Here is a 27,742-nt window from a genome sequence, read left to right as displayed (position 1 = left end):
AAAAATTGATACAGGGATGCTATTTGCATGGTTGGGTAAGAACACCAGGATTCTGACTTCCTGCTTTATCAAACTCTTGGCATGTTTGGGGAAATCCTGTTTGTTAGGGAAAGACAACTCCTTCATCACTCTTCTCAACTCCCAGGGCTTCATCTTTTATCATGGAAATGGCGAAGAAGCTGTTATCAGCCTCTCCCCTATTCCCTCATCGCTACTGTGACTGATGGGAATCTTCACACGGATGGTGAGGCTCAGAATCTTCACATATTCTGAAGGTGCCTTACCAGGACATTGCTATTCAGCACTGTGTCAGAAGACGGCCAGAAAGGGGGTGTGGGGGGGGTCAGCAAAGTGGCAAATTTTACACTGGCATAATATTCTTTCCGTTCAAGGACAAGCAGAGAACACTTCAACTCAGCCCTGAGGAAAGAGCCCTATGAAGTGGGAAGACAAACTCCTCCTCCCCCTCGGTCATCTCCAGGAAAACATCACATGCTGAATGAAGGTCACTTGTGTCTTGCCCAGTTCACTGAGTTTATCTAGTGGATTTCTCAAAGGTTCTTTTGTTCAGCCAGGCCTCTGGGACTGGCACTGGCTTGACTTCTGCAACAAATGGGGCCCTTACTGCTTCATCGCTGGATTTCTCTAGCCCTGCAATTCATCTCCCTTCGTTAAGGAAAAGCAAACCTACCACTTATCACTTGCCCAAAGAGTTCCTCTGGGGTGTCACCGAAGAATGGGACGCAGCCGACTAGGAATTCGTAGAGTATTATACCCATGGCCCACCAGTCCACTGGCTTGCCATAGCCTTGGATCAGGATCACTTCTGGAGCAATATACTCAGGAGTACCATAGACCTGCAAAGAGATAGAAAAGAGCATTCGGCCTGTTTCTGTGAACAAGGAGGTTTCTTCTTAGGGATGGATGGGATCACTGTCTCCCCTTTAAATCCAGAACGGGCAAAATCAAGAGAGTGAGGACTCCTTCAGATGGGCTCGTGGCTTCTGATGTTAGGAGGCGCTTGCTTTTGTACCCAGCAAAACAATCTAGTAGTTTTCATTAGAAGACATATATGCTCCTTGCCATAAACATCATACAAACAAAAGGTGGAGAACCACTTAGTGAATAACGATCCGAGGCAAGTATGGCAGGGACTGCAGCACTTAACCAACTATAAGGGCAGCATGAGGAGCATGGCAAACACCGATGCCTCGTTGGCTGAGGAGCTGAATATCTTCTTCGCCCGCTATGAGGTTAAAAGACCACACCCCGTAGCCTTTGCTGGCCGGCCTTCTGACTCTCAGCCACTCACCGTGTGAACACCAAGTGAGAGCTGTATTGAAGGCTGTGAATCCCAGCAAAGCCGCAGGCCCAGATGGGGTGCTGGGGATAGTGGTCAGGAATAGTGCCGATCAATTAGCAGGGGTCCTGACAAGGATTTTTAACATCTCCTTGCAAACGGCATGTGTACCATCGTGCTTGAAAGCAGCTACCATTGTTCCAGTCCCCAAGAAAACAGCAGTTGAGTGCCTGAATGACTACAGACCTATTGCATTAACGTCTGTAGTCATGAAATGCTTCAAAAGATTGGTTCTCCAACATCTTAGGACATGCCTCCCACTGGACTTTGATAAACATCAATTTGCCTACAGGGGAAATAGGTCGACAGACGATGCCATAGCTACTGCTTTACACTCTGTAGCAACTCATCTCGAGAGACCTGGAAGTTATGTCAGGATGCTTTTTGTTGACTACAGCTTGGCTTTCAACACCATTTTGCCGAGCATTCTCATCGAGAAGCTGACTGACTTGAAATTCTCCCCCGCCATCTGCGATTGGATTCAAGACTTTCTTAGGGATCAGTTACAAACAGTGAGGGTTGGGTCTGCTTTGTCTACCCCCCTGAAGCTTTACACCGGCACCCCACAGGGCTGTGTGCTTAGCCCCTACCTGTACTCTTTATAAACTTATGATTGTGTATCATCTGACCTATCCACTGCGATAATCAAGTTTGCAGATGATACAACTGTGGTGGGTCTTATTACAGGTGGGGATGAGACAGCATATAGGGTGGAGGTACAAAAACTATCCATATGGTGTAGTAACAACAACTTGCACCTAAACATTGGCAAGATGAAAGAGATGGTGTTAGACTTCCGGAGAAAAAAGGAGGAACCTGCCCCACTTTACATCGGGGAGGACTGTGTGGAGAGAGTTTCCTCCTTTAAATTTCTGGGAGTCTACCTCTGTGAAGATCTGACCTGTAAAGTTAACACAACCCAGGTGGCTAGAAAGGCCCAACAGAGGCTTCACTTTCTTAGGGTCTTGCAGAAGAACAGGGCAGAACAATGGCTAATAACCGTCTTTTACCGGTCTACTATAGAGAGCATCCTCTCGTATGGTATTGTGGTTTGGTATGCTGGTCTGACAGCCGCGGACAGGAAAGTATTACAGAGGGTAGTGAGCACAACACAAGACATTGTGGGCTGTCCCCTGACACCACTGGATGACATCGCCAGGGCTCGTTGCCTTGGAAGAGTGAGGAAGATTCTCAGGGATGACTAACACCCTGCATGGTATCTCTTTACTCTCCTACCATCCGGTAGGAGATATAGGAGTATAGCCAGCCGTACCAACAGGCTGAAAAATAGCTTTTATCCGTGGGCTGTTAGGCTTTTAAATGGGATAGAATCTCTGTGAACTTATGCAGAATTGACTTGGGAGGCCGGTGTGTGGTGTAGTTGGTTCACATGGTGTGGCAGGATGGAGGGTTTGTTGTCACTGTGTGTTGGGGGGAGAGAGCACGGGGGGAGGCTCAGCTAATCTCAATGTACACATGTTGTACTTTGACAATAAAGGTTTATTTATTTATTTACCTGTTTATCTACAAACTCTCGTGTGTCCTTCTCAATGTGGCCCTCATAGAGATTTGTGGTCATGTTCATCAAGCCAATCTTGGACAGGCCAAAGTCAGTCAGCTTGATGTGGCCCATAGATGTGATGAGCAAGCTGAGAAAGAAAGAAAGAAAGAAAGAAAGAAAGAAAGAAAGAAAGAAAGAAAGAAAGAAAGAAAGAAAGAAAGAAAGAAAGAAAGAAAGAAAGAAAGAAAGAAAGAAAGAAAGAGGAGTGAGTTTGAACCATGAAAGCAATCAACCAAATAGTTCAAAACATGTAAACTTTTTGTTGTATACTGCCCAGAATCACTCACTTATAATGGGCAGCTGTATAAATTATATAAATAAATTAGCAATCTTTTTTATCCATTTGGGACACTGGCTTCTAATTCTAAAAGTATGATACAATGTAAGTGAATTTAGTTGTCCCAAATGGATAGGTGTTACTGCTCAGACAACCCACACAACCAGTCAGCATTCTAGGCTATAGCAAACGTATTAGAAGACGACTCCCTAACAAGAATTTTTGAAATAAATGCATCCCACCCACCTCCCTGCCATTTCACAATCTAGCTTGTACCCCACCCTCACTTGTCTGGTTTGAGATCCCGGTGAACAATGCCGTAATTGTGAAGGTACTCAAGGGCAAGGACTGTCTCAGCAAAATACATCCGGGCCATGTCCACAGGCAAAGGTCCCATGTTCTTCAGCAGTGTGGCACAGTCCCCACCTAAAGGAGAGGCAAGGTCAGAGAGTCCATTACATGTAAAACCCCAGGGACATTTGACAAGCCCAGCTTTGATTATTTGATATCTAAACCAGGGTTGTCCAACCTCGGCAACTTTAAGACCTGTGGACTTCAACTCCCAGAATTCCCCAGCCAGCATGGGATTCTGGGAGCTGAAGTCCACAAATCTTAAGGTTGCCAAGCTTAGGCATCCCTGATCTAAACTTATTTTCAACTTGCCAGGCTGACTAACTGTCTTTTAGGCATCGAGTAAGCAGATTTTCTTTAATTTCGTCTTTTATGTTGTTTTTTTAATCTCTTCACCAAAATGCTTGTTTTAGTGGCATTGCTATTTATTGTCCAGGACAGCGATCCTTTAATGTTCTTAAAAAGATTCCACTGCTTTTTTAAAAATTTAAAATGGAAAACATTTTGCATATGCTTTTTAAAAGTATCCTGAAGAAATCAAAGAGAAAAATCTTTCACCCTCCTTCCCCCAATTTAGAAAAGCCAAAACCACTTCACATCGTGCCAAATAAGCATATTTGGCAATACCTCATTCTTTTATTTAATTTTCCAAAAGGAGGTTTTTAAAGCCTCTGACTAAGGTTTCTTTGGCAGGGACCACTAGGAAAACTTTAAGATCGAGAAGCAGATTTTAGGCAAACTGAGAAGGGCTTGGGGAAGGGGGACGAAAATGTCAAGCACTTCAAAATCCTGTTTCCCAACCATGAGAAGATCCAACGCAAAGTCTAAAAGACCAGTGATGCTTTTGAGACTTTGGCAGGCATCGTACAACATATTTTTGCAGACTTCCTTTGGCAGCTGTTTGATAGGGAGATAAATGTTGCTTTTCAAAGTTCGCCAATCTCGGGATTCCAAACTCTGTAGCCTTTTAGGAATTTAGCACATACAGTATGAAACCGCAGAACTGTGGAATGCTCCCTGCTCTTCTGGAAATGGATATTAAATTCAAGCCAAAGCCAGATTTTGCCAGGATGAAGTTCTTTCTCTTTGAAGCAAAGGCTATCAGAAACTGCCCAATACCAAGTCAAACCACTGATATATCTACCCCAGGTCCACCTCCACCAACTGGAAAAAAGCCTCTTCCAAGTTTTGCCACCCATGATCCCTTGACTAACGATGCTGCCTTAGACAGACCCAGGATTTCTTCCATGCAGAGCAGCTGCTCTTTCAATGACCTGGAAGTCTTTGTTGCCAGGTTGCTCCATTTCCACCCATGCAAATCAAGACACGTCCTTCTGCAAACTCACCTTCCACGTACTCCATGACCATGCAGAGGTGACACCTGGTTTCAAAGGAGCAGAACATGCTGACCACAAAAGGGTTCTCTGCAAAGGTCAGGATGTCGCGTTCCACAAAGACTTGCTGGATCTGGTTCCGCAACACCAGGTTCTGCTTGTTAATCTTTTTGATGGCAAACCGTTGGCGAGTCTCCTTGTGCCGCACCAGATACACAGCCCTGAAGGAACATGAGAACTATTGGGCAGCCGATGTTTTCCACCCATTGTTTAGCCCTCTTGGCAACTCCTTGAGGTAGACGAGGCTGACAAGATAGTGATTACTCCAGTTCTCCCTAGCCATAACGAGGACTCAGAATTAATTCAAGTACAGGTAGTCCTCACCTTACAACCGTTCATTTGGCCACCATTTGAAATTACAACAGCATTGAAAAACATGGCTTACAAACGGTCCTCATCCTTAGCAACCATTGTAGCCTCCCTACAGTCACATTATTAAAATTTGTGTGCTTGGCAACTGGCATGTATTTACGACAGTTGCAGCATCCCGGGAGTATGTGATAGCCAATTGTGACCTTCCCAGTTGTCTTCCAACAAGCAAAGTGAATGGAGAAGATGGTTTCATTTAACGGCTATGTGATTCACTTAACAACCGCAGTGATTTGTTTAGCCACAATGGCAAAAAGGTTGTAAAGTCAGATGTGATGACTCACTTAACAACTGCCTTGCTTAGCAATGGAAATTCTGGTTCCAGTTGTGGTTATAAGTTGAGGACTAGCTTTACAAAATTTTTTTGCACTAGATACCCTTTTAGCAAAGAGGAAAGTGACCTAACCTTCTCACTAGTACAGTTCTTCGTCATTTTGCTTTTTGCACAATGTTTTTCTAAGAGTTTTGGTCTCATAGCAAAAGGGGAAACCATTACTTGCTGAGCCTACTCACCCATAAGCCCCATTGCTGATCAACTTGATAGTTTCAAAATCACTTTCACAAGGCTTCTTCCGAGGAATGTGGGTGGAAGACTGGTTCTGCAAGAGACAAGGAAAGAGAAGGGGAATATATGTTACTTGCAGTCTATAGAAAGAATGACATATGTTGACCTATTAACAAGAATTGTTGTTTGCTTTTCTGAAATAAGTAGCACACAAAAATATAGGGGGAAAACTCCTCATCTATCCCAGTATGATGGAAGAACAAGAGTTAATTGGGGAGCCTAAAAATATCAAAGAGCTCAAAAACCTATCTCATGGGGGGGATTAGAACCAGTCTGGGGTCAAACCCAGCTCCCCACCAGCCCTAGGAGGATGTAGGAGAATAGCAGACAGAAGTGGGGGGGGCAGAGTTAAATGCGTCATTAGTTTAGAGTCCTTGCATTCCCACAAGTGCTCCAAATCCAACTCTCTTCTGAATCCCGCTGACCCTTATCTGGCTCCAATTCAGCATTGAATCTTAGTTGACGAGGTTCTTGGTTATAGATTTGAATAAATTTTCTATGCTGTAACCTTATGAATGGTCCTGATTTTCTGTGCCTGATAGAGGCAGAATGATCTCAAAGAAGACCTTACTATTAATATTTCAGTGTGAATGATTACTGAACTATTTTAAATAGTGTAGAATATTTTGGAAATTGATGCCCGGCTTCACCTGGCAAGTTGAACTGGATACCCAAATGATAAGTAGTTTTATTGTAGGAAAGCTGAAGAAGTGCCATGAAAGAATTCCAGTGACTAATACACATCAAATACCAGCCCTATTTATACTGAAATCAAAGTTCAAACTCCTGTGCTCTTTTCCCCCACCCACATGATAGAATGAAGTAGAAGCCACTCTGGAAGATAATTTGTGTAGCTCAGGGTGGAGACCTTGGTGTTCTCTGAGCTTGGTGATTTTCTTACAGATTGTTCATTACTCAACCAGGTAATTATACAACTAAGTAAAGGGGCCAACTAGTAATCCACTTTCTTGGGTAGATTGCTTCTATGTCTGTTTTGCCAACAAGAGATGAAGTTTGCTTGTGACAATGCAAGTCCTTAATGTTAAGCATTTTTTTAATGAGAAAAAATAGTAAATTAACAATAAATGAAATAAAATATTAATCTTGAATACATATGGCCCTTTACAAATTTCAGTCTAGAACAGGGGTAGGCAACCTTGGCTCTTTTATGACTCGTGGACTTCAACTCCCAGAATTCCTGAGCCAGCTATGCTGCCTGAGGAATTCTGGGAGTTGAAGTCCACGAGTCATAAAAGAGCCAAGGTTGCCTACCCCTGGTCTAGAATAGTGTTTTTCAACCTTGGGAACTTTTTAACTCCCAGGATTCCCCAGTCAGGTTGCTGGGGAATTCCTGGAGCTGCTGTCTACACATCTTAAAGCTACCCAGATTGAGAAACATACAGCTTCAGAGAAATGCCTTGCCACAGACTAGAAAGGGAAGGAGAATATCGCTTTACCTCAGAAGGTTCATCTTGCTGCTCTGGGCCTGCTGGGGAAGGGCAGTCAACTTGATCAAAGTGCACAATTTCTGGGGGGAAAAGAGAAGCACAACTGAAAACAATGACAAATAGGACACTTGATCTGTTTCCTCATCTGCCTTCCCTGCTTTTGTGCTCTTCTTTTTGATGGCCACAACAATCTTCCCTTCTCTGATTGGCAGAATTCTTTCCGTTATCTGTGACTTAAATCAACTGTGGGATCCTTGGTGCTCTCTGAGGTTGGCTATTTTCTCGCAGACATTTCATTACCAAACTAGGTAACATCATCAGTGGTAGAAGGGAGCAGTGTTTGGTCTCAGTTTATATACAAGTGGGAGTGTTCTTAGTGGTTCTTTGGGGTAGGCAACCTCGGCTCTTTTATGACTCGTGGACTTCAACTCCCAGAATTCCTGAGCCAGCATAGCTGAGCATAGCTGGCTCAGGAATTCTGGGAGTTGAAGTCCACGAGTCATAAAAGAGCCGAGGTTGCCTACCCCTGGACTAGGCTATTGTTTACATGGACTGTTTGTCTGAGTTGATAGATCCTTGAAAGGGGCATTGTTTACTGCTTGATTGTTGGTCTAATAGTAGTTAGATCAAATTAGAGACGGTGCCTGCAGCAAAGTCCAAGTGGTGCATGCAAAGCAGATACTGCTGTGCCATTTATTTAATCCAATTTTTACATACTGCTGTGCTCCAAAACTAATTTTAAGTGATTTACATATAAATTCTGCATAGCCCTATTCAAACTAGAAAACCTCTTTTTTCCCCTTACCCTCCAGAGGATCTTTGGCGAGTCCCAGCTGACTGATAATGTAACGTGGAATGTCTGTTTTGATGCCTTGTCCCACTTTTGCATGACCTTCGGCAGCCTCCAGGAGGTGATAAAATTCCTCCGGGTCAAACTCCTGGAAGCCGGAAAAGAGAGAGGAAATGGGGAAAAATAGAAAAAAAATGAGCTTTTTCACAATAAGTTTTAGCAACTTAAAGTATTAAAAATGAATGAAATTAAACAAAAGTCTTCCTCTACAACAGACATGTCAAACACAAGGCCCGGGGGCCGGATCCGGCCCATGAAGTGGTTTCATGTGGCCCGCGAAGCCATCCTGGAAACAGTGAGGGAACGGCCCCCACTGCCTTGGCCCTGGCCCAGAGACCCTCCTTCTGCCAGAGACCCTCAGATCTGTCCCACTCCTGCCCAGGCCCCCATAGGCACCCTTGATGCGAACGATGTAGAGCTGGCCACGCCCACCCAGTAGGCCATACGCACTCTAGCCACACCCACCCAGTAGGCCACGCCCACCCAGGCCATACCCATCCGGCCCCCTGAGGGCAACCGCAATGCTGATGCGGCCCTCAATGAAATTGAGTTTGACACTCCTGCTCTACAACAATCCAAACACTATGGAAATGAGTGGGCCTAAAACAAATCACCAGAGTTCTTCTTCTCTGCCTGGACCTCTCACATTTAGGGGCTGTTAGTGTAACAACCAGGGCTTTTTTTCTCATAGAATGCTCAGAACGGAGTTCCGGCACCTTTTTTGGATGGAACCCTGTAGGGTAGGCAAGGCGGGTTGTATGAAATGTGTGAGTTCCGGCACCTTTTTCTTTTACAAAAAAAGCACTGGTAACAACCCAGGGTGGTTCCTTTTCATGAAACCCAATAAATTGTGAAATCTAGTAATAATAATCTAGTAAGTGTAATAATGTTGTGCACTCTGAGAAGACCAAATAATTTTTTTTTCTCTTGCACTCAGTTCTGGGATGCAGAGCCAAGCAGGAACAACGCCACAGTACAGGAAGCAACAGCTTCCTTGGCTCAGAAATCAGAAGACAAAAGCTTATCTATAAATACCAAAGATTAAAGTTTCCCTCTCTCTGCTGCATAAACCCTGCCTACAACCATCACTCATCTCAACTCTGAGCCATCTGGAAAACTCCAGCTATCGTCTCCTGGTGCCATCACGAAAAACGGAGGTATTTTCAGTTCCAAGAAAGCTTCCTTTCCCATATTTCAGCCTGTTTGTAATTATGTACTGGCCCCAATGAATTCTCACTAAGGATCCATCTTGCACACATTGTCTTGCAAACATTGCCAGCAGCAAAAAGCATCCCAAAAGTAGACATGAGGGCTTCGTTAGCTATTATTGTTAATAGCCAGCGAGAGCCTCTCCATCTCAGTGTATACGTTTCATCTTTTTTACTAAAGAAAAAAAAAGTTAAAAGTGCAGGCTGGATCAAACTAAGATAATGCATCTACTGTAAATTTAGCACGGTTTTTAAGGATAGTTAGCCAGAGTATGTTAATTCAAAAGGCTGCTCAAAATTTAAATTTTAGAAAAATGGCTGGAACCAGGCATGTTTAATTTTAGCTCAGGCTCCAGGAATTGTTTAAGGGACATGCTGGCAGCAGAGGGGGGGCTGCATTCTCAAACTCTGGAATAGATCTATCAAGTCGCCATGAAGTCTACATGGATTTTCCAGCTTCAGAGTAACAAATCATGTTTGCAGTAAGAGAAGACTTGTAACCTTCCAGGCTAGGTGTTTGCAAACTTGGCAACTTTAAGACTTGTGGACTTGAGCTCCCAGAATTCCCCAGCAAGCACGGCTGGCTGAGGAATTCTGAAAGTTAAAATCCACAAGTCTTAAAGTTAACGAGTTTGGAGACCCGTTCTAGTGGGATCTGGCTGGCCATTGTAAAACGATCGATTACACAGATCTTCAGTCTGATCCACAAGGACCAAGGGGAAGCTTCAGTTCATATTCACTCTAGGGCTAGGCCAGGGGTAGGCAACCTCGGCTCTTGTATGACTCATGGACTTCAACTCCCAGAATTCCTGAGCCAGCTTGGCTGGCTCATGAATTCTGGGAGTTGAAGTCCATGAGTCATACAAGAGTCGAGGTTGCTTACCCCTGGGCTAGGCCTTACCACTTGCTTTACAGCTCAAGCCACTCAGGCAGCCACATCTACTGTTCCACACAGAGCTTGGGGAGCTACATGAGAGCTTCAGAAGAAAAAAAATATCTCTCAAGAATTGTTCTTGCTCCAGATTATGACGACGATCCTGTAACCCTTTGTCCCTTTCCAGCTAGCTTATTGTCTGAGCATAGCAGATAAGTCAGCTCCATCCTTACCAAGCACTCCAGCAGCCGAGCTGGCCGGGAAATGATGATCAGTAACTTGCGGACCAGCTGTTCAATGAAGTGCAGCTCCTCACTCTCCGAGCGCTCCTGAGCCTGGCAGAGAGCGTGATGAAGAACTCATGAGGGTTATTGAGAAAGGCTCCCTAGAGAAGTCTGGGTCAGTGGGGAAACAAAAGAGATACTCACATCTCTTAGCATTTTCTCCAGCTTCTCCTGCAGTTCAATGAAATAGCGGGAGGTAATGAGAGCCCCTTGGGACTTGTTGAGACAGTCACGGGCCAGTTCAATGATCTGGTGGTGGATGAACCCCAGTACACCGTCAGCCAAAGGCAGAATGCTACTGGGCGAGAAAGCAGCAATTGTCTCTGCCAGGCGCTCTTCCATCTGGGCAGTAGCCTTTGAAAGGAGGGAAAAGAGGGAGGAAAGCAGAGAGCGACTGTGCGATCCAGAAGCTTCAGCTGGGTTCCACATAGGATTTTCAGTGTTAAGATGACCCCGTCTCAGGAGAACTAAAAGGCTCATGGTTAAATCTCTGCTCCATCTTTTTATTTTCACTGCATCCTTCCAACATTCATGCAAGCTACCTTTAAAAATAAACATGAGCTGCAAGAGAAGGGAATAGAGCGCCCAGCGATTTCTTCTGGAATGTGTCGCCGGAGGCACCGAAACGGTGAAATGTCTTTCATTTGGACGCTTTTCATTTCACCTTTCTGCAAAACTCCAACACAGGAAAAGCGATGAAAGCCATAGAAGCACAGTACTGTGGCTTTTGTACCCGATGCTTTTTTAAAAATATAACTAAATATAATTTATTTCCTTTCAGCGCCATAGGTTGTGGAGCCACAAGTGCTGGATCTAGATTTTCGCAAGGTTTACAGATTAGACTAAACTAACCCTGTGAGTCTATGGTTCATTAATTCTAATGCTCAGTTCTTAACAGAGTCTTACCTTCGGGAATCTCTCCTTGTATACATGATTCATCATTACCACCTCATTGTCAAAGGTTCCAGTTGTCCGCCCAGGGCTGTGAAAAGGAGAGGCAACTGCTGAGGACATATCCTAAGAACTCAAGCAAGGCAAGAATCAGGAAGTAGAAGAGAGCTTTAGTAATTCTCAAGATCTCACATTTCCCCAAGATTTCTTGCTTTAGCCATGGTTCTTATCCTTCTGAATGTGTCAGGGCTGCAGACTGACAATAAACTAGCTAATAAGTCAGAGAATCTTTACGTAGTGACTAGCTTAAGCGTTTCTTAAACCATTGAAATCAGGAGGAAGAGAAAACAGTGTTACCTGATTTTGTTTCCTCCTTTCCTAAAATGCACCCCAATGGCTCAGCACTGGAATCTGGCCGAGCCACGATCTAAAATGGAATCTCAAGGACGATTCTTCCAAATGGATGTGATTTACAGTTGTTCAAACAGCAGAGTTGCTGCTAATTAAAGAACTCAGTTGTAGATTGTAAGAAGCACAAGCGAAATTTGAGAAACATCCCTGGTTCAATCTCTGGTAAAATAAAGCAGGCAAGGTGAGAACCAGTGGTGGTCAGGGCAGAGATGCCCATCGTATAATAGTACTACTCAGCTTCAAGGCTACCAAAACACTATGACATTACATAAGAATTTCGGCAGCTACTGGATATCAAATGCAAGCTGTATCTATATTAAAATCTAGGCACAAATGCTTGCCCCCACTCTCTTTGGACAGCAGTTTCCACCTATCTCTTATTTTGAGAGGAAGACAGCCTCCAGTTTAAACACCAGAGACTGTGCCTTCTCCATTTTTGCACTAGCAGTGGGCCGCCCACTCTACGTAAGGCTTTCCTGTATTCTTGTTTAAGAGATTCTAATCTAGTGCAGCCCTGTCTGAGAGTTTTCAGCCAAGTCAAGTGGAGAGTCAAGTTATATCATGAATTGCCCAATCAGTGATTATTGCTCAGTCTAGGTGAGGAAGCCTAACAGACAGTGTCTCAAATTTTTAAAAAAAAACTCTGACGAAGCCAGTGATGAAGAAGGGATTGTTTTCCTTCTGTTACACTGGAGCAGGAGAGGAAAAAAGTGCACAGTGCACTTCAAGACAGGTTCACCTTTTTTAAAAATTCAGGATTAGAGTTAAGGTGCAAAATGGATGCCTTGTAAGGGGCTAAATGAGTGAACATTTAAGAAGTTTGCTAAGAATGGACATGTACTCCTGCATAAATTCCTTCCTGTGCAATCCGCTTAATACAGATAGTCCTCGAATTACATCCCCAACAAAGCCCAGAATTTCTGTTGTAAGTTATGATGGTCTTAACATGAGGCATCCATGGTCTGATTTTATTACCATTTTTGCTGCAGTTGTAAAATGAACACAGTGGTCGTAAAGCGAGAGGGGCAGCTGTTAAGCAAACGTCACGATTGTTAAGAGAATCAATGCATCCCTTTTGGCATTTTTTGCTGTAAAAACCATCATAAATCATGTCACATAACTATGGAATGCTGCAGCCAGCAGTAAAGATCAGTTGGTTGGCAAATGCAGACATACGATCACGGGAGGGCGTGTGCATGTGCTGCCACTGGAACTCTGGAATCAAGTCATAAGTACCTTTTCGTACCCGTCCATTGTAACTTTGAACAGTTGCTAAGTGACCAGACGTTAAGTGAGGACCACCTGTACAGCTTTGTCCTACTTTCATTAGAGGTTTCATTGTGAACCATCTAAAGAAGAGACGCGCATCCAAAGCCAATAATACCTCAAGCTGCGGGACCGAGGACGAAAATATGGCGAGTGGCGCCCGTCTTCTCCTGGAACGCTTTCAGTGCTGCGGAAATGCTTTGAAAGGAAGTGCAGTTCATCAGGCGTAGGTTGGTAGGGCAGTTGGTGGAGACGCTCCTGAGAGGAGGAAGACGATGACTGGAGAGGAGGAGGAGAAAAAGAGGAGAGACCAGCGTGAGAAAGAGAGTAACCCTTGTTCTGACGCACCATCATGGAATATTTTAATATCTGCAGAGGAACCAGTTGCCTCAGAGTAAACAGACAGCTGGAAAAACTGAGGGAGGGGGAAACACGGTATTTAAGAAATAAAATGAAAAAAACCACTTCCTTTCATAGGAGGTTAAGCTCTGGCTATGTCAACTCTGGCAACTGTATAGTTTACATATGTCTAAGCCTTGGTTTTTATGGGGCCTCTTTATCTCAAGCAACAGCACTTCTGCAAGCAACTTCTAAGCCTCTCTCAATATCCTCTTAGCCTGTCAGTGTTTCTTTAAAAAGCCATTGAGAGGTTGAATTACAAGACTGAGTTCCTATTAAATTTCCCAACAGTGACCAAGCAGTAGAACCAGGTTTTCCTTGGAATGACATGTTTAGCCAGACTTTGATGATGATAAGTTGGTACATTTCTAGCTAAATACTTGAGACAGCTAGTGAAACCAGCAATAAGCACAATTCAACAGCACCAATCTAAAAAAATTCTAGCAAACCTGGTTAAGGAAAGTAGGTATGAAATGAATATTTCCAGGAAAATAAGATGGAAAACAGGTTATTGCTAGGTGCCATTCACCCCGTCTCCAAACAAGGGTCTGTCTTAATGGACTTCATGTAGCTCACCATTTCTCATTCATGGGCTTCCTATATGAGCTACAATAATTCTTAGATTTCCTAGACTAGAAAATAGGAATCTGACTCACTTTAGCACAGAATCTGCATATAATAAAATGCCAGATTTACTCCATGATACTTACTGAAACAGTAGAGCTCGGGGTGTTGGTCCCATAGCCGGATGAGGGAAGTGACGCCAGGGACCACCTTCGCCCATCAGCCCTGCAAAAACAGAGGTAAATATTATGACATCAAGTCTTGAAGAAAAGAGGACAGCACTATCAAATTGATGAAAACAACTGGGAAAGACTAACATGACTGCTCAAATATCATCTACAACAGAGGTCCTCAACACCTGGGCTATGGACTGGTATCAGTCCGTGTCTGTTAGGAACTGAGCTGTACAGCTGGAGGTGAGTGGTGGGCGAGCAAGCAGAGCTTCATCATCATCATCATCATCATCATAATCATTAAACATGAACCTCAGTCAACTGAACGCTCCAATTGACTGGCAATAATGGTTGACATGGGTTGCTGCCAGCATCCTAGGTATCAACCAGGTATCTCCTTAAAATGTAAGATGTTATGAGTAGCACAGTTTTTTTTGTAGCTTTGCTGGAGTTATTGCAGGAAGCTGCAATTTCTTGAAGTATTTTGCAAAGTTTTTGGACACAGTTCCCAGTGCCCCGATGACAATGGGCATCACTGTTACACGTTTCACTCATAATCGTGCAGTTTCGATGGCCAGGTCGCGGTATTATTACTATTACTATTACTATTATTATTATTATCCGCTCTCCAGCGCTAGCATCACTGCCTCGGCTCCACCTCAGATCAGCAGGCATCAGATTCTCATAGGAATGTGAACCCTACTGTAAACTGCGCAGGTGAGGGATCTATGTTGCACTCTACTCCTCCCCACCTCCGTCTGTTGAAAAAATGTCTCCATTGAAATTGGCCCCTGGTGCCAAAAAGGTTGTGGACGGCTGATCTATAACACTGGGGGAAGGAAGGGACTTTTCTCCTATACACATCAAAGCCCCTCTATTTCCCCATCCTTCTCTCTTTCAAACTTGGTCAAAATACACTGTATATTCCAGACCGAGCATAGATTTTTTGGGGGATGACTTTTCCAAAACCCAACTCTTTATGTGAATGTGGTATTTCTAACTACAAGCTCTCATCTTCTCCCCAAACTGCCAATGTAACAATGCTGGAATAAGAGGAACCATCTTCCAGCAGCACCACCACCACTCCTTGCCCTCCAGTTCCCTGTCTTGCTTTCTCGGTAGCTTCTTTAAAAGATTTATAAAAACAAGAGAACAGGTCTTCCAGCATATTTCAGGCTGTTTGGTCTTACATACCTGGCAGACTTCCTAAGGGAACTAAAGATGGTTGCCAGGGTTAGAGAATTGTGAGGTTCTATTTTGTTAGTGACTATGCAAGGAGGTTCTCTCCTTCAACCGAACTTAATTCTTTCCAGGGTTTCAATCAGCAATGTCCCGTTCTGAAGGATTCTTTTTTTGATAACTGATAAATGCCTATTCTCAACAGAACCCCCAACAGGAGCAACATATTGCAATCCAGAGAATCAAAATTAAAGCTTTATTTTGCTCAGCAATTAGGGAAATCAATGAAGTTTCATTTTCTTTTTATTTACCTCTGACCCAGCAGCCAAAGTTTTATAATCTGCAAACCCCAAGCCTGAAAAATTGTTCTTCTTTTAACCTGGGGCAATGGATTGTATTTAAATATACACACCATCTTTTCTCCCCCCAAAAATCAAGGCGATTAGCCGAGAGACAGACTGTCCGTTCTGAAAGGCCTGGGTGATGCTTTTCTTATGGATCATGATTCAGTGTGAAGTTTTCCCCCCACAAAAAAAAGTAGTGGCCATCTTTTATTTTTGATTATCAACTGTATAAGAAAGTATTCAGCACAGCCCCTAACAAAATAGAACAACTCAATAGATTTAAAAATCCTACATGATTTCTTCCCATTGCTAAGATTACCTGTCAGTTCGAGGAACATGGCTTTTTCCGAGGCATCATTGATCAAACAGGAGAAGTAGAAAAGCAAAAAGAAACAGGGAAAGAAAAGGGTGGGGGAGGATATACAATTAGGAATCACAGAAATATACCTTCCCCAGGCCTGGGGGCATTTTTCTAACCCTCCTAACCAGTGCTGGGATTCAAATATATAAACAACTGGTCCTCTTTGTGGATACCGCTTCCGAAAGCCCATTCTGAGCCTGGGCAACAAAAAATTAGCTACCGGTTCTGCCGAAGTGGTGCGAACCGGCTGAATCCCACCACTGCTCCTAACCTGAAATTAGAAATAGTTAATCTTTACCTAATTTGTTGTTTTTTTCTAATGTAAAAATTGGCGAGCAAAAGAATGAAAGACCTGAGAGCTGGCTATCATTGCTCTTGGGTGAAAAATAAATAATTTAATTCATACAACTGTCTGGTTTTTGTTTTTTTTATTGTCAGCTCAGAAATGAACTTTAGAAGGAATAAAAATCCCAACAGAAGTTAGAAAGGAGGCTGAAAAAGAGCATTAATGGCATTACTATGTAGAGGTCAACTATGATAACTCCTAGAAGAGACTGGACAGCCACTTGTCTGAAATGATATAGGGCAGACATGTCAAACACAAGGCCCGAGGGCCAGATCCGGCCCGTGGTTTCATGCGGCCCGCGAAACCATCCTGGAAACAGTGAGGGAACGGCTCCCACTGCCTTGGCCCTGGCCCAGAGACCCTCCTCCTGCCAGAGAACCTCAAATCTGTCCCACTCCTGCCCAGGCCCCCAATAGGCCCCCTTGATGCGAACGATGTAGAGCTGGCCACGCCCACCCAGTAGGCCACACACTCTAGCCACGCCCACCCAGTAGGCCACACCCACCCAGGCCACACCCACCCGGCCCCCTGAGGGCAACCACAATGCTGATGCGGCCCTCAATGAAATTGAGTTTGACACCCCTGAGATAGGGACTCCTGCTTGAGCAGGGGACTGGACTAGAAGACCTCCAAGGTCCTTTCCCGCTCTATTCTGATTGCATTTATTGAATTGTACACACAAATGTACTCTGTACATGATTAGTGATATGTCAGGTGCAATCAGGACCATTCATAAGGTTGCAGCATAGATTTTGTTGCTGTTGTTAGTTGCGAAGTCGTGTCCGACCCATCGCGACCCTATGGACAATGTTCCTCCAGGCCTTCCTGTCCTCTACCATCTTCTGGAGTCCATTTAAGCTCACGCCTACTGCTTCAGTGACTCCATCCAGCCACCTCATTCTCTGTCATCCCCTTCTTCTCTTGCCCTCAATCTTTCCCAGCATTAGGCTCTTCTCCAGTGAGTCCTTCCTTCTCATTGGGTGGCCAAAGTATTTGAGTTTCAGCTTCAGGATCTGGCCTTCTAAAGAGCAGTCAGGGTTGATCTTCTCTAGGACTGACCAGTTTGATCGCCTTGCAGTCCAAGGGACTCGCAGCATAGATTTATTCAAGCCTATATACAAGAATGTGGTCAACCAAAGTTCAACACTAAATGAATGCCAGATAAGGGTCAACAGAATTCAGGAGAGGTTGGACTTACAGCGTTTACGGGAATGCACAGACACTAAGCTGATGGCACACTTAACTCCTCCCACAAGGTCTGTCTGCTCTTCTGCTATATCAGGGGTAGGCAACCTTGGCTCTTTTACCACTCGTGGACTTCAACTCCCAGAATTCCAGAGCCAGCCAAGCTGGCTCAGAAATTCTGGGAGTTGAAGTCCACGAGTGGTAAAAGAGCCAAGGTTGCCTACCCCTGTCCTATATCGTACTTTTATTTTGGGATGCGTGATCCAAGGCAAAGCCTGTCATGAGAGGTAAGTCTTTTCCTCCCAAAACTCACACAGTAAAGCTGCTTGGCAAGGAAGAAGACCCGTGGTTGACAAACCAGAAAGAGCTGCCAGTTTTTCCTCCCTGGGCTTCTTTATTCATTTTGCCATTACGTTTTGCTTTGATTATTTTTTTAAAAAAAACAAAACAGAAAACGACAGGTCTTCTTTATTACCTGGGAACCATTTTCAAAATACACTTTTTTCTCGAAATACATTATATGGCTTGAAGGAAGAAAAACTTGCTGACGCTTAGCAAAAGTGGGTCTAAAACTGGAGAGGAGATTATCCTGCAGAAAGAGCTGCCTTGAATTCCCCAATGGAAAAAGAAGGGGGAAAATACAAATTTCAACTTCTAGGCAAAAATGGAGATTTCCAAGGCTTTTATATAATAATAATAATAATAACAACAACAACATAAAAAGCAGGAGTAAGTAAAATGACTCAACTTTTCCAATTTGTGAGGACCTAGTGTTTTATTGGTAGAATCGCTACTGATTTCTCCCCCACCCCCACCCCACTGCCAAACCTTGAAATCTTTTTTCAGCCTAGATTACACTTCCTTCCATCCTTCTCCTTCCCTGGTCCCAAGCAGCTTCTGTGGTCCCTTACAGCAGATTCTCTCGATTCTTTTCACAAGCTCAGCCAAGGTGAACCACCAGATGGGGTCACCTAAGAACTGTGGCCTCTTACCTGCGAGCAAATGGAAAGCTGGCAGAGGCACCAGTGGAGAAGTTGCGAGGACTATCAGCTGGACTGCTACTGGCTGCAGAGAGAGAGGAGGGGATTGAAGAGAGGGAGGACAAAAAAAAAAGGACTTTCGTTAAAAGATTCAAAAGAATCTTTTTGAAGAAACCAAGAGAGCTTGAACAGCACCCAAAAGCTTAAACTTGGGTAGGAATGGGTGCTTTAAAATCAAAATCTTCTATTCTAGGAAATGCACTGACTACCGGTCAGCTTCCTTAAGCAGTTCAAGTGCTGGTTTCCATTCGAAACTCCTACATAGCTCAAGGCCTGGTTATCTCTGAGACTGCCTACTCCCAATGTGAATATGCCAATCAGGTAGATCAGTGATGGTGAATCTTTTAGAGACCGAGTGCCCAAACTGCAACCCAAAAGCCACTTATTTATTGCTGGGTGCCGGGTGGGCGTGGCCCACTGGGTGGGCGTGGCTATGGTGGTCATGGCAGACTGGGTGGGTGTGGCCAAGGTGGGTGTGGTCACTTTGATGTTGCTCATGGGGAGGGATGCCTGTGGGGGCCGCGCAGATTTGGGGGAGATCCAGGAGGTCCCTGGCAGGAGGGGCAGTGGGCAGGAGGCTCGGCCTGCGGGGTGAGGCGAGGCGAGGCAGGGCGGGGGTACCATTGTCGTGGGGCAAGGCAAGGCAGGGGCAGCTGCTGCCTGACACCATCGGTCCCCGCACACAGAGGCCAGCGAGCGTATGGGGGCCGACGGTGTCTGTCAGCTGCCACAGCCTGCCGGCTCCTCGACCGGTGCACTCTGGGGCTCCGTTGCCCACCGCTATCAGTTCAGACAAGCCACCTCTGAGCTGGACAGCTGGCCGACAGCTGAGGAGGCGATGCAGTGGGTTGTGCCTGGGAAAAGGACAGCATGCGAGGCCAGGAGGATGGGACGGGGGGGAGGGAAACCAGCCGTGCCAGGATGCATCTGGCCACATGGGACCTCAGACGGCTGGTTGAAGAGGGACAGCTGCCATCTCCGGGGCATGGCACACGTGCCCACAAAGAGGGCTCTGAGTGTGCCATAGGTTCGCCACCACTGAGGTAGATCTTAGAGAGAGGTTATGTGAAGGTTCCATCCCATGAGATTTCCATCTACAGAGAGCCTGTCTTGGGTCTTCTCACCGTGGCCACCTCTATTGTGGAACAGCTTGCCCTGGTGTAGGAGAACATTCTTGATAAAGAACACTTTGTTATGGAGACTCTTTAATGAGTGTCCACAAAAAAAGTAAAAACATGGCTCTAGGAAAGAGCATATGGGGGATGTTAGATGTTGGTATCTACCTATGTTGCTCAGTGCTATTATATTATTAAATATTATTTTGCTATATTAATCTTCTCAGGTTCTTTTTCTATATATGCCACTATGAGCACAGATTGGGAGAGACCTGGCTCAAAAACAGTAACTGTGAGAGGGACCTTGGAGTCCTAGTGGACGATCTCTTTACTATGGAGCAGCAATGTGCAACAACAGCCAAAAAGCTAATACAATCCTGGGTTGTATAAACAGAGGCATAGAATCAAGATAATGTAAAGTATTAGTACCGCTTTGTAAAACCCCAGTAAGACCACACCTGGAATACTGCAGCCAATTTTGGTCACCATACTACAAAAAAGATGTCGAGACTTTGGAAAAAGTTCAGAGAAGAGCAACTAAAATGATCAAAGGCCTGGAGACTAAAACATATGAAGAACGGCTGCAGGACTTTGGTTTGGCTAGTCTAAAGAAAAGTAGAAACGGGTGACATGATAGCAGTATTCCAATATTTGAGGGGCTGCCACAAACAAGAGGGAGTCAAATTATTCTCCAAAGCACCAGAGGGTAGGACAAGAAACAATGGTTGGAAACTGATCAAAGAGAGAAGCAACCTGGAATTAAGGAGAAACTTCCTAACAGTGAGGACAATGAACCAGAAATCATGGGCACTCCATCACTGGAGGTTTTTAAAAAGAGGCTACAGTCACTTGTCTGAGATAGTATAAGTTCTCCTGTTTGAGCAGGGCTGGACTAGAAGACCTCCAAGGTCCCTTCCAGCTCTATTCTGATTCTGGAATTCTATTCTATTCTATTCTATTCTATTCTATTCTATTCTATTCTATTCTATTCTATTCTATTCTATTCTATTCTATTCTATTCTATTCTATTTCTAATGAAACATTGGGAGGAGTGGCATAAAACTGCTAGTAAGTAAATGAACAAAAAAGTGGTTAGTCTCTGATCCTACTGGATACACACATATATTAATTTTCTCACTCAATAAAACATCCATCATTCAGAATGAAGCAGAAGAATCAAGCATCACATTGAAAATCCATTAATTAAGAACATTTATGTCAGCCCAACCCACTCATGGTGACTCCAGGTGGCTTATAGAAATAAAACCCCAGTACAGAACCCAATAAACCTCTAACCCCCTGGTGACAACAAACAAATCAACTACTCAGGGGGCTCCATATCATCCTGAGATATCCAGGCCCGCTGGCAAAACCATGTCTTCCAAGTCTTTCAAAAGAGTGTCAAAGTGGGGGCCAATTTTATTTCTGCCAGGATGATGTTCCACAGGGACAGAGCCACTATGGAGAAGGCCCTTCTTCTTGGCTGTACTAGATCAAGGCTTTTTAACCAGTGGTACGGGTACCACTTGTGGTACATTGGCACCTGGCAGGTGGTACGTGACCATCCTAGAAAAGTGGTAGTGGGGGAGGGGAATGGCAGCACCACACAAGCCTGAGCGAGAGACGGCTGGAGCTGCAGGGCTGTCAGGGTTCAGCGGAAGCGCCAGGATCAGCACTTCTTCGGGGCTGTCAAGGCTCAGTGGAAGTGCCAGGATCAGCACTAGGCTCCAGCTAGAAGCGCCCAGAAGAAGCGCCGATCAGCTGGAATGTTGCAGCATCTCCAGGGTCTTGTGATTTACATTCAGTTGTTTGGCAACTGACTCATATTTATGACAGTCACAGTGTCCCAGGGTCATGTGAAGTGACCAAAACCTGCTGCAACCACCCAGCAGATGGGGGGAATAAAAACCAAACACCCCCCACTCCACCCCACCCCTGCTGCCAATCCTGAACAGAAATGCTCACAACAATGAAAACCTCGGACAGGAGGAAGGGCACCGCCGGGCAGGCAGGTAGGTGTCTTGCTCAGCTATGGCTTGGGGGGCACTTTTTTTCCAGTGCCACTGTAACTTCGAACAGTCACCAAGCGAACTGTTGTAAGTCGAAGACTACCTGTACTTCATCACTTTTTTCCTTTTTTGGGGGGGTCATCAAGTTTTTGACACCTTGCTAGGTGACTAGTGGTACTTGGATATTGCCATATCCTAAAAGAGGTACAAGGGGTGAAAAGGTTGAAAAGCCCTACACTAGATGGACCTCTCCCGCCTCTGGTGGTTGGGTAGATATAAACAGGGAAAAGATGGTCCTTCAAATAACCTGGCCCCAGGCTACATGATGATGGCCATCATATTTAAAATAATACAAGAGACTATTTCACTAGGATTCTCTTCCCACAATTTAGAATGCAGTACCAAGATATTTGTCACCAGAGACCTAAGTCCAGCCTACCGTTTCCCATGTCTTGTTGAGGATGTCCGTCCTCACCCCAAAATGAAAGCTTTCCTAATTTGGCATGTTCTTACCTGTTGGCACAGAGAGGGGTGACAAAGGACGTGAGAGGGTAGGCGAAGGAGTCCCAACCACTAAGCTCTTCCTGTTGCTACTTCGACAGCTGCAAAAGCAGAGAAACAGATATTACGCGAGGGACAAGGTTTCATGGGCAACAAGTATCACCCAGAATTCTGGGCACCCGGGGTAGGAGAAATTCAGAATATTATGGGGGTCAATGGTATATTCATAATTTCCAAGGCTAATGGAAAATGGAAGGAAAATTTAAAGGCATGCAGGCTGGGGAATTCTGGGAGTCCACACATCTTAACGTTGCTGAGGTTGAAAAAAAACAATGATATAAAGGCCATGGTCATAACGATATGCAAACTGATAAAATACTCCAATGCAACAGCCACTTTTCCAGCGAATTCCATAAAAAAATTACGATCCTGGCACCAGGGTGGAAGTAAGTCTCTGTTCCATTTGTTGAAAGAAAACTAAATGGGAAGTGTGCGGACGCAGGCCATTGCCCGGAACCAGTGGCAGACAGCACATCTGCCTCCAGGACTTACATATCAGCCAAACGTTTTCCCCCAGGAATGGAATGGAAAGTCACAGTCAGAGGCATCAGCCACTGAACTTGAGAAAGGAAGTGATTCACTGTTGCCCTAGGCACAATTCACAATGACCTGGGATCCCTTTTCACGGCTGTTTGGCAGGATGAGGGAATAAGGAAGTTAGGAGTGCACAGCCAGGAGGAAACAAGACGGAACAGAGCTGATTTGCTGACCTGGATCAGCAACTGGACATTGGCTGGGCATCGGGAGAGAGGTAAATAGAGGCTGTCACAGCTGGATGTGGAATGTATCGCCCATCCAGCAGTGAGTGTAATAGCCAGAAGAAAAAAGGAAACAGAGGCATCATGGGAAAGTAAAGCAACAACAAAATGCAGAGATGAGGCGATTAAACCATGTAGGAGTAAAAGGAGGCGGCTTTTAATTGTGCAGTTGTGGCCACCATCTTAACTTTTTTTAAAATCCTAAGAAACCCCTGAAGTCCACGCATCTTAAAGTTGCCTGATTGGAGAAACACTGGTTTAGTTATTTTTATTTAAAATAACTATAAAACCTTTCTCCCCCCCCCCAAAAAAAAAAATTAGCTATCAAGTAAATATATTGATAGGAGGAAAATACACGGGAAGGAATCATACTATTGTTATAATGATTTTAATCGATCAGGGGGCAATCCCATTATTGCTAGTTAATTGGATGATTCTTAAATGAAATCTAGCTTGTTTCTGGACAGCCATGACCCGTTTCCTTTAGAAGAGGACCATTATTTTCACAGTATTGGCCCAAGTATAGCATGTCATTTAGCCACATTTAGGTCTTTAGCATATAGACATGTGTCTACATGCTAAAGAACTAAACATGGCTAAATGACATACTGTAGGTACTTGGGTCAATACTGTGAAAATATTACACACAATTCACACAATACATACAGGCCTACTCATCCTTACTCATCAGTCTCTGTGTCTATGAAATTAGCTTCCCATTTTGATTCATGATTACAGTAAAAATGTGACAGAGTGCATGCCATAGGAAGATAAGATTTACCCAGAAGCTAGTTAGACATACTTTATAAGAAGAAACTGTCCCTCAACCTTGCTCAACCTCCTGTCCTATCAAACTACATTTTGTTGATTTAAAAAGGGAAGGATTATTATAAACAATGTTAAAAATTCATTAAAAGGTAGTGTTCAAGGCACTAACCAGTCTCCCGACTGCATGCTCCTCTGTGCTCCCCAAACAACCCCACAGAGCCAAGCTTTAACCCCCTTCCAGAAGGCCAGGACAGTGGGGGCTTGTTTCACCTCGGGGAGGGGGGGAAATGCTTCACAGAGCAGAGGCAATGGCAGAGAAGACCCTGTTCCTTGACCCCACCAGTCTGAGTTCTGGACATATCATTCCTGTCTGGCCAAGTGGGATGGACCAATGTAATGGACGTTACAATATCAATATCTTGAATTGAACCCAGACGCAAACTGGCACCCAATGCAGCTCGCACAGCAAAGCTGTTACATGCTGAAGATTGCCTGCACGGCCACATTCTGTTATTAGCTAAACCTTCCAGATATTTTTCAAGAGTAGCCCCATGGAGAGCCCACTGCAGTATTTCAAAGGGGAGACAGTTCAAACATGAGATACAGATAGATGGGGGGGAAAGGATAATGGGAGTTATAACTGAAAATACAAGACATGCTAGAAAATGATCTGAGTTTTAAAAACTATGGGTTTAATTCTCATCAATAGCAGATAATATTTGTAGCTCAAGGTTGAACTGTGCAGTCCTTGGTGCTCTCTGAGCTTGGCTGTTTTTAATTTTCATCATTGTCCATGTTTAAAAGCCAGCCCAGCTGGTAAAAAAATCTTTCTGGCTGAATTGCCAGAGCTGTTGCTAATCAGACCAGATTATACTGGTCTAAGCACACCAAGGCAAGTTTCCGGTCTGCCTGCCCTCTGCACTGCATCTGTGATCCCTGCACCAATTTGATAGAAGTGGGCTTTTTCTGCACAAACCCCTTTCATTAGCTCTAGGAAGGATGACTTTAAATACTGAGGGCCACAATGAGCAGCATTCCACAGCCGTAAAGCAATTTTAGGGAGGGAAAATCCATCATTTCTGTGTCACACACTGACCTGGGCTCACTAAGTCAGTCCAGAGAAAAGCACACACCAAACCTTGAAGGAATCACTCAACAACTCAGGACTGAATCAAACAGCATTGCAAAATTGACAGCGGGCACTGGAAATTGGCCACATTCAAGCTCTGCCCTTGTGAAATGTAGATACATCTAAACCAATTACATAACAGGAACTGGCAGATCTCGCAGAGACGATTACAGATATGAAGATTACTGATGACGTTGCAGATGGGAAGAACATTTTCAGATACAAGGGTGTGTGTGTGTGTGTGTGTGTGTGTGTGTGTGTGTGTGTGTGTGTGTGTGAAGCTGAGAGGGAAGATCAAGCAGAATTGAGGTTGCTTTATAAAAGACTGCTTAGCTGCCCACCCTCTCCAGAACTGACGTTTGCTGCCCAAAAGCACATTTCAACAACAGGAAGTGGTGACTTTTCCTCCTGCATGTTGCTACCTCCTTAATCACAAAGACATGATTCCAAACATGGTGGTTATTAAAGATGCTATTCCACTGAAAAGGATATGAACAATAGGTAAAGGTAAAGGTTCCCCCGCACATGCGTGCTAGTCGTTTCCGACTCTAGGGGCCGGTGCTCATCTCCGTTTCAAAGCCGAAGAGCCAGCGCTTGTCCGAGGACATCTCTGTGGTCATGTGGCCGGCATGACTAGACGCCAAAGGCGCACGGAACGCTGTTACCTTCCCACCATAGTGGTCCCTATTTTTCTACTTGCATTTTTATGTGCTTTCGAACTGCTAGGTTGGCAGAAGCTGGGACGAGTAACAGGCGCTCACTCTGTTACGCGGCACTCGGGATTCGACCCGCCAAACTGCCGACCTTCAGATTGACAAGCTCAGCGTCCTAACCCACTGAGCCACCGCGTCCCTTTAATATGAACAATAGGGGTGCAGAAATAAAACATTATAAAATATAATATCCCTGAGAAGAAGAAAAAAGTATAGACACTAGACCAGGGGTAGGCAACCTTGGCTCTTTTATGACTTGTGGACTTCAACTCCCAGAATTCCTGAGCCAGCCATGCTGGCTCAGGAATTCTGGGAGTTGAAGTCCACGAGACATAAAAGAGCCAAGGTTGCCTACCCCTGCATTAGACCATTAAAGCAGTGAAATGACCTCAAAAAAATATAAAAGCGTTTGCATTTTTTTTGTTTAGCAAAAGAAGACATGTGATGCCTAGTCAGTAATGCATCATATGGATAAAGTCATCCCTGATTTTATTTCCATTTGCCAGGTAGTCCCTGACATCTGCCCACTGCAGTGGAATATTGTGATGGTTGCAAAATGGTCATGTAACCCACTCAAGTTTACGACCTTTTTTGCAGTGGTCATTAAGTGAACCCAGCATAAGACAAATGCAGCAGTCATTAAGTAAAACCATTGTATCAAAGTAACTTCCAGTTTTTAGCAAAACCATCATATAATTCAGTCACATGACCACATGAAGCTGCAAACAGCCAAAAATGTGGCCTTGTTGCTTAGTGCCCAAAGTGGGGTCACATGACAATGGGGTGGAGGACTATTGAAACTTCAGAACTGGGTTGTAACTCCTTTGTTCAGGTATGTTGTAATAGTTGCTAAGCACCCGATCATAAGTCAAGGACTACCTGTATAATACCTTAAGACTGACAGACAAACAATTCAGAATAGACAGCACAACATTCATTTATGGAATTCGCTGCCCACAAGCAGCACAATTCACTGCCATGAAATGCAGTTACTCCACAGATAGCTTTGAAAGGATAAATTAAATCACAGAACCTCCATATTTAGAAGCACTCTATCCCTGAGTTTCAGCAACTAGGATGCTACTGTAGGAGACCTATCTCCTTTTTGCCCAATTTTTGGACAGTTCTAAGAGGCAGCTGAAAAGGCATTGAGAAGAACAGAACTTTTTAAAGCCTGAATCCATATGGGTCTTAAAGGTCTTCCAAAGACTTAAGACAAATAGCATTCACATAAATTTTGATCCTGAAAGCTATGAATGTACCAGGTTCAGAAGTACTACTGTACTAAAATGGGTGCTCTGAGTAGGTATGGCTATAATGCCTCTCTTGGAGGCATCCAGGAAGGATCTGGCAGGTTGACCGTATTGAAAATAGCCATATCTTGTACACACACAGCCCCACCTCATTTATTTATTTAATAACTTATATGGCTGCAATAAAACCAATAAACAATAAAAGCAATAAAAGAAAGAAACTTGGCACCTCACATACCCTTCTCTGATGCTTCCAATAGCCCTCACCAGGATACCAATGTTTGGAAAAGATCTTTAGGATCTTCCAGAAAGTTAAAAGGGTTGGGGCCTGCCGAAAGTTAAAAGGGTTGGGGCCTGCCGAATTGTGGAAGAAGAGGCAGGTTTCCTAGGTTCTGGTAGATGGCAACATTTAAGGGGGGGAAAACTGGAATCACCCATAATTTTCAGCCTTACGTGATAGGCAGACAGGGAAAGATAGTTCCAAAGATCATCTTATCCCATGCCACGTCAGACTTTAAAGGTGAAAAACAGCACCCTGAATTGCAACTGGGAACCAGTGTAGTTCACAAACAGCAGTGTAATATGGGTGAAGCAAGGGCCACCCAACACTGCATGCTATGCCGCATTCTGAACTAGTTATAATTTCCAGGTGGTCTTCAAGAGCAGCCCCATCTAGGGTCTATTGTAGTACTCTAGGCAGGAAGTGACCAAGGCATGATTGATCATGAACAAGATC

At 44.3% G+C, this 27,742-nt stretch overlaps 1 protein-coding gene across 4 annotated transcripts in view; it reads right to left on the bottom strand.

Annotated features, from left to right (window-relative positions):
• The window catches only part of MAST3 (microtubule associated serine/threonine kinase 3), a 72,762-nt gene that overhangs the window by 24,017 nt on the left and 21,003 nt on the right, over positions 1–27,742 (bottom strand). For all 4 annotated transcript variants that reach the window (XR_014024462.1, XR_014024463.1, XR_014024464.1 and 1 more), the window contains exons 3-17: positions 22,338–22,426; positions 18,653–18,725; positions 16,088–16,108; positions 14,219–14,297; positions 13,228–13,388; positions 11,448–11,523; positions 10,686–10,895; positions 10,491–10,592; positions 8,131–8,263; positions 7,335–7,405; positions 5,826–5,911; positions 4,896–5,104; positions 3,486–3,624; positions 2,877–3,009; positions 692–857 (exon numbers count right to left, since the gene is read on the bottom strand). Coding sequence is in view for 1 of the 4 variants with exons in the window: in XM_081312599.1 (XP_081168725.1) it covers positions 692–857; positions 2,877–3,009; positions 3,486–3,624; positions 4,896–5,104; positions 5,826–5,911; positions 7,335–7,405; positions 8,131–8,263; positions 10,491–10,592; positions 10,686–10,895; positions 11,448–11,523; positions 13,228–13,388; positions 14,219–14,297; positions 16,088–16,108; positions 18,653–18,725; positions 22,338–22,426 (1,748 nt within the window). In the remaining 3 variants the exon portion in view is untranslated. The remainder of the gene's footprint in view (positions 1–691; positions 858–2,876; positions 3,010–3,485; positions 3,625–4,895; positions 5,105–5,825; positions 5,912–7,334; positions 7,406–8,130; positions 8,264–10,490; positions 10,593–10,685; positions 10,896–11,447; positions 11,524–13,227; positions 13,389–14,218; positions 14,298–16,087; positions 16,109–18,652; positions 18,726–22,337; positions 22,427–27,742) is intronic.

Source organism: Vipera berus, assembly GCF_964194415.1.
Source record: "Vipera berus genome assembly, chromosome: 1".
NCBI classification, from domain to species: Eukaryota; Metazoa; Chordata; class Lepidosauria; order Squamata; family Viperidae; genus Vipera; species Vipera berus.
The sequence above is the reverse complement of the archived record's forward strand: the minus strand, read 5'-3'. Positions and strand labels throughout refer to the sequence as shown.